The following is a 7,311-nucleotide window of genomic DNA, read 5'->3' as shown; positions in this document are numbered from 1 at the left end:
TTGCTAACAAGTGACAACTACCTTAGTACACTCTAAGAACAACTCTAATGTAGGCTCTCTATTTTAATGCCGTTAAACTTTACAAATTATTTTTTACTAAAATTAACCTATCAGGAAAATGACAAATATATATATATATATAATTAGTTTATTATCGGCATTAATATGGGATATTTTATCTTTCTCCTCTCAAATTGTATTTATGATCTTATTTAGCTCTACGATAAACATTTCTATTGCACTTGGCCTAATAACAATGTTATTAAAAAAAATGTATTGATATGAGTGTAGCCTAGCAGTATTACTATAAAGTGGTACTTTGTAAATAATTAACGATATTTTATAATAGTTATTAAATTAAATTGTCGATACTTAATTATATTAATAGTAATATAACACCTTATACCATATCCATGTATAATTTATACCAAATTTGGTCCAAATTATAAACTAGTGTTATATTTGTCATAATATTTACAATGTAATAGTAATTTAAGATATATGATCATTTTTTATTAAAAAGAAAAAAAAAAGATACAAATTATGATTAAATAGCAAAATAACATTAATAATCACTCTATAAATAAACATTTAAAAATAGTTAATGATTAAAAACTCCACATCTATTTTAACTCTTTGTTATAAATGCTCTTAAATGGTGCTAGGCTTTGCACATTTCTACTAATATAAAATGTGACATCTCGGAATGTTATACTTTTATTAATATAATTAAATATCGAATTTCATATAACTTGAGCAAATAACTTTTAAAAATATTGTTAGACAATCATAAAACGTCACGTATAGAAGAATAGAAGATACTGAACACCACTTGGACCCAATAGCAATACTATATTGAATTAGAACACCTTTAAATAGAAATAGTGCCTTTAACGTTTCTCTAGAAGAAAAGAAAGCCTCAATCAAATGGTCCTTTGCCAGCTATTTCTTAGATGTTATTAATCATTGATGATTTGCAGTGTTGCTGCAAATTGCTGACCATGTGATGTGAACTAACAAAATCCATGCAGAACCCCATTAATACTAATCTTGGAAAAGAAAAACAATAGTGTGGGGACCAGAAGGAGAACTATCAAAATGGTGAAATTTTGAACAAATCTTCAAAGAATACAAGACAATGACATTCAACACCTTATGAATACATATATATAAATTAATGTATAATATAAAGGTGTATTAAAAGTTTGAAACAATATGGCTAACTAATCAAAGCTACTACAGTTATAACCATAACAAATGTCAAAATAAGTCAACCAAAGAAGCTGTAGTAATGGTTGGAGCTTGGAATTTTATGGGTCTTGGGTGTTGTCTGGTTGTTGAAGGTTCAAGACATGTGAAACCACCAGCTTGGAAAGCTCGCTTAATGCCACTTGAACCGGATAATCACTATTAGTATCCCCGTTTCTCAATCCGGTGTACTCGTTCGCAGCAGCCTTTGTCTTTCTTGATGTAGCGAAAACCGTCTCCAAATCTCTCTGCAATAGTTGTCTTGGTGCCTGAAAATATGATGCAAAAACATGGCAGTAAGTTTCGCATTTGATCCATGAAGAAAAAAGGCAAAACAGATAAACAAAACAACGAATAATAAACTTACAGATGCCCGTTTTCCTTTTTTCTCTTCATTTAGTAGATCTCTAATAGGTAAATATGCAGCTTTTTTGCATAGTTCAAGAAGATCAGATCCCGTGTAACCCTCACACAAACTGGCTAAATAGTCGTAGTCAATGTCGTCTTCAACACTCTCACCCTTAAGAATTACTTTGAGTATCTCGGCTCTCTCCCTTTGATCAGGTATTCCAATTTCAAAAGCCTGGGGAAGACGTCGGAGTATTGCTTCATCAAGTTCTGATGGACGATTAGTTGCAGCGAGAACCATAACTCGAGCATTCTCTACAATAAAAGGAATAAAATGCAACATTTAAAGATGAGACCTTTGACAAAATATCTTCACATAAAAACATCAAAGACATCATCACTATATAAAGAAAAACATTCAATTGCATAGAATACATACACATTTATGAATAAATGAATCAATCAATACATAACAAAGCCGAAAACACTTACGATCTGTTGTAAACCCATCCCATAGGGCCATGAACTCAGTCTTCATGTTCGTTAAGGCTTCATGATCAGTAGTACGGCGCTGACCCAAAAAACTGTCAACTTCGTCAATGAATATGATGGCAGGCTGAAGTTTATAAGCCAAGCTAAACACAGCAGCAACTGCAAAGCCACATATGAATCAAAATCAAAACCAAAACATAATTTCATGAGAAAAGAGAGTAAAAGAAGTAAATTTTCTTCCGCTTAGCGCTATCATGCTAACAAGCCTAATACTCCTTAATTGTGGTACTAATGACACCTAGTGATGTTAACAATTATTCATATAGTGATTGTTAGTCATATATTTGTTTTAAGTTGCCGATATGATTACCACTCACCAAGCTTTTGAGCATCACCGAACCATTTACTCATAAGATTTGATATCCTCACGTTAATGAATACTGCTCCAGACTCTCTCGCAATGGCTTTTGCAAGCATAGTCTTTCCAGTACCAGGCGGTCCATACAACAACACTCCTTTCTGTGGACCCAGAAGCTTTCCATGGGAAAACAGATCAGGCCTACGCAACGGAAGAATCACCAATTCATACAAAGCTTCTTTGATTGATTCTAAACCTCCAATAGAGTCAAATTCCACATCAATGTGATCCGGGTTAATGACATCACAGGCTATAACATCCTGTTAATGATAGAAACAAAACTGAAAATTTGGCATAACAATAACTACAAATTTTTGTGGCATTACTTCTCCAATTACTGCACCAACCAATACATGAAAAATCTTATGTGGAAAAGTGTGGTAGAATGTTCAAGCACTTTTCTCAAACTCTATGAACCAACAGCATTAGTTAAAATATCTACTTATTTGTCTGTATTAACATTACATTTCTCTATTTTTCGAAAAAAAAAAATACTTTACTCTAGAAGAAAAGTTAGAGAAAAGTAGTTAACTAGAAAACAAAAGGTCTAATATTAAGGCAGAGTCACTACAGTTGATGTAGGGACTTGTTCATAAGTACATAGAGCCAATAATATAACAAAGAAGTTGAATTTGGATGAATAATGGATAGTGCTTTTGTTTCATGAGCTATGAAACTAGAATTACAAACCCAACAGAAGCAAGAATCCAAATACACTTCTTAAACACTCAAATTCCAATAAATAAATTAATAATAAAAAAATAACTGAAATTTAGACAGCATTATTTCTCACCAAAACATAAAGAGGAATGCTAAAAGGTACCCGTGGTGCCTAGCACCTTCCTACGTGTCAATATCGCTATTGGTGCAATTAAGTATTAGATCCTATATAATTTCATATGATAACATTTAGAGGGTATGGCTAATCAATCGCAAGGCAACAAGTCTAAATGGTGTTAGGCACCGCTGGTGTCTAATAGCAATGCTCAAATATAAAACATCTTATGTGGGAAATAACGGTAGAATGTTCAATCACTTTTCTCCATAGTCTGCATTAGTTAAATTTTCCACTAATTTGTCTCTACTTACTAATATTACATTACTCTTGATAGAACTAAACTAGAGAACTACAGGTCTAATGTTTTCAAGTAGAATCACTAATTTTGAAATTTGTTCTATTCAATTGTACCAATAACATATTAAATTAAACACCTGGAATTTGGACTAAATCATGTTTGGATAAGGACCAAGAATCCAATTTCAGTTTTCAAATACTCCACTCCCAAATAAATAAATAATGAAGAAAAAAAAAATAACCCAAAATGGTAACTCAACCACCACAAAATACTAAATTTGATAATTTCAACAATCAATAACACTTCAAAGAAGTAAACAAACACAAACCCATATAATAATTATGACATAGAAGTTGTTCAAAACCGAAACCCCATTATTACCTCGTAAGAATTCGTCTGAATAAGAGGACGACCCAATCGTTTAGCAATCTCCTTCTTGTGCTCCAAAGCTTTCTTTGCCGCCTCACGGTTGGGGTCGAGTTGTCGGAGCCCCGCGAACAAGACCAAGCAACTTAAAGCAGCGCTTGCCGCGTACAAAATCAGTTCCTGTAAAAACTTCGTATCTGATGATGATGAACCCCTCATTTTGATTATATATATTATATGCTTCTCTCCTCCGTCAATATATATATATATGAATACAACTATATATATATATAGAATTATATGTATAGCACTCTGAAAATTATCACTTTTTTGCTGAGGATTTTCAGAGGGATATTTTGAGAGAGAAAGCTTAGAAGAGAAGAAGAGATGAAAGGGTTTTCTTTGTTGGTTTAAAAAAAAAATTAAAAAAAAAAATCTTGAATTTCAACTGAAATTACAGAAGAGCCCTTTTATGAAAGTTATGTATGTTTTTGAATGGGGACTAATGTGGAAATTCAATGAACCGACCTTTGAGTAACTAGTATGTGGGCCAAAATGGGCTTCGAAATCTACTGGGCTCAACATTAACTTAACACTTAACCTAATTACAATTACAGATTTATACCATTTTTTCGTTTTACTATAAAAAGTATATTCTTTTTTTTTTAATGAAAATAAGGTTTTTTGAATATAAATTTATAAAAATGTTTACTCTATTATTAGCTTTTTCATATATATTTTTTAAATTATTAGCTTTTTCATATTATAAAAATGTTTACTATAGTATAGATTTTATGGCTTTTAATACAATTCTTAAATTGTGGGTTTTAATTTCTCATATTTTATACAAAAATGTTTTAAGTAATAACTTTACTATATTTTATTTTTTTAAAAAGAAAAGTCATAACTTACTGTACTATTAATTATGTTTTAGTTGTTATTTGTCTTTTAAAATTTTCTCCTAAAATTTGGGGGGAAAATGTAATTCTCATACTTTTGCAGACTATAAATGTTAAAGTGGCATAATTAAAAAAAATCTTATAATATCTATTATTTTACATTATGAATTAAGCATGACTCAGTGAATTCTTAGCTAAAGTAATTTCTATAGAAAAAAAAAAGTTTTTGGGTGATTACCACAACAATTAAAACAATTATAGTTTATTAACTAATCCCAATCTAGGAGTCTTTATTGGGCTTGTGTGATATTAATAGCCCATTTAAGAAATCATTTGTGTAGTAAAAGCAAGAAAAATGCTAAAAAAGTATTAGTGGTGTCTAACACCTTTCTATGTGTTATTATCGCTATTGGTTTAATTAAATATCGAGTCCTATATAGTTTGATGTAATAACTTTTAAGGAGTATCGTTAGCTAATCGCAAGACGATATATACAGAATTGCTAGGCACCACTAATGTCTATTAGCAATGCTATAAAAGCAAATATCAAACTCTGGTTACATCACACCATTACTAAGTTTCAAGATCTATCATTACTATAATATAATTTATTCTTTATTATGTTCTAATAATTGATATAAATTTTGTGATGTCTACATTGCTTGGGGACTGCAATCACTTAAAAAAATCATGAACTACTCATTTTTCTATTTATAATTTATTAGTTATGGACTATTAATAGAAATACTCATTTTCATGAATGAGAACTTTCATTATGTCTATGAGTCTTTGTGTGTGATTTTTTTTTTTTGACGCGGTGATCTAAATCACACATGATTAACAAGGCAGCAATTCACAATCGGCGGCGGCACCTCCTCGAACCAAAATAGCTCATTGTCTAACCGAAGAGCATGTTTTGCCAAACCATGTGCTGCAGAATTCGCATCTCGAGCCACATGGGACAAAACTGCTCCCGGGAGTTTAGACAATAAAGCTATGACATCCTCAAGTAGCACACCCAGCTCGTTGAAAAAGACCATTCCTTTGTTTATAGCTGTGACTAGAGACAAAGAATCAGAAAAAATCTCTTTAATTTAGATTTCACATGAAATAGCCCAATTAAGTCTAACTAAGAGGGCCAAGGTCTCCACTTGTAATAAAGAGATACTACCTGAAAATATAACAAACCAAAAAACACCACAATGAAAAACTATAAGTAAAAACTATAGACAAAAACTAGCACGAGAAAACGCATCCCAAATAAACGATAAAACCAAATAAACTATAGTCTTTGTGTGTGATTTTATATAGGCATAATTAAAAAAACATAAACATATATAAAAAAGATATGTTTATATTCTATAAAGTAGTATACTATAGATAGGTATAGATGAACAAAATATCATCTACTAATGAACAAACATATAACATAAAATAATAAACAACACAAAAAATCAAAAGAAGAAAAGAACAAAGAGGTGTAGAATAATATTACGTAGTCAATAATAAGTACTACCTATGCTATATAACATTCTCTTGCATGGTTTTGATACTTTTTGTTTCGTATATATTAATTAATTAACCAAAACAATTAAAAGACAAAAAGTGTATGCATATATAATCAATATAATTAGAAGTAAAATGAATGTAATTTTAATTGTGAAAAACCATATCATGTCTTTTTATATACGTGTTAATGCATAGTGTATTCATAATGTTATTCTCTTTAAAATGGGTTATATATTTTTGAGCATTCCTATTAGGGGGAACTCTATGTGGAGGCATCTTACTTTGGTATTTATTGGACTTTATAAATTATTTTGAAAAATTTACACTCCATATTCATTTTTTATTTTTTATTTTTATTTTTTCTTTTCTTTTATTATTGATTAATTTATACTCAATTTTATATATCATATTTCCATTATATCTACTAGAGACTAATTTTGATAAATGATGTGAAGTTATATTTAATATTTTAATTATAAAAAAGAATTAAAATTATTTTGTAATTATATTTAGTTAATGTATAATAAAAAAAAAATAATTTTCAACTTATCCCATTTACTTTTTACTCAAATTAATGGAAAATTATCTCATATACTATTTTTTTTAATTTTTTTTTTAAAAATTTACGGTTTGAGTTTCTAAAGTGGTTGCAGCACTAGTTGCAATAGGGGTTTCTATACGATTTTTTGTTGCAATTTATGTTGCAGCGCTATTTGCAATAGAAATTTCCATGTAGAATTTCGTAAAAATGTAAAAAAAAATTAGTTTGAAATGTAAAAAGAAAAAAATCCCTATTATTTATTGTATTACTCATGTAACAATAAAATAAAAAAAATTAATGAAAAACTACCATATAAGAGGTATTATTAAAGAGCCTTATAGAATAGAAACACAACTCAATAAAGTAAAAAATAAACAAAAATAATAATTATTCATATTAAATTATTTTAAGGGA

General features: G+C 29.6%; 1 protein-coding gene across 1 annotated transcript; it reads right to left on the bottom strand.

Moving 5' to 3' along the window:
- Positions 1-1,072: 1,072 nt before the first annotated feature.
- Positions 1,073-4,389, bottom strand: LOC115717434 (uncharacterized). Its single transcript, XM_030646421.2, has 5 exons — positions 3,964-4,389; positions 2,466-2,766; positions 2,089-2,247; positions 1,616-1,911; positions 1,073-1,517 (listed from the first exon to the last, which is right to left on the bottom strand). The coding sequence occupies exons 1-5, from the start codon at positions 4,165-4,167 to the stop codon at positions 1,311-1,313; spliced, it is 1,167 nt and encodes a 388-aa protein (XP_030502281.1). The 5' UTR covers positions 4,168-4,389; the 3' UTR covers positions 1,073-1,310.
- Between the last annotated feature and the right edge of the window lie 2,922 nt (positions 4,390-7,311).

The sequence above is a fragment of the Cannabis sativa genome, unplaced genomic scaffold (genome assembly GCF_029168945.1).
Source record: "Cannabis sativa cultivar Pink pepper isolate KNU-18-1 unplaced genomic scaffold, ASM2916894v1 Contig2, whole genome shotgun sequence".
NCBI lineage: Eukaryota > Viridiplantae > Streptophyta > Magnoliopsida > Rosales > Cannabaceae > Cannabis > Cannabis sativa.
This window is presented reverse-complemented; position numbering and strand designations above follow the sequence as displayed.

Bases quoted from the DNA above. Each gene is read 5' to 3' on its own strand.
- LOC115717434 (XM_030646421.2), bottom strand. From the start codon at position 4,167: ATGAGGGGTTCATCATCATCAGATACGAAGTTTTTACAGGAACTGATT. The intron at 2,248-2,465 runs GTGAGTGGTAAT...GTGGCTTTGCAG, and splicing joins CGGTGATGCTCAAAAGCTTG to TTGCTGCTGTGTTTAGCTTG. The intron at 1,912-2,088 runs GTAAGTGTTTTC...CTTTTATTGTAG, and splicing joins GGATGGGTTTACAACAGATC to AGAATGCTCGAGTTATGGTT.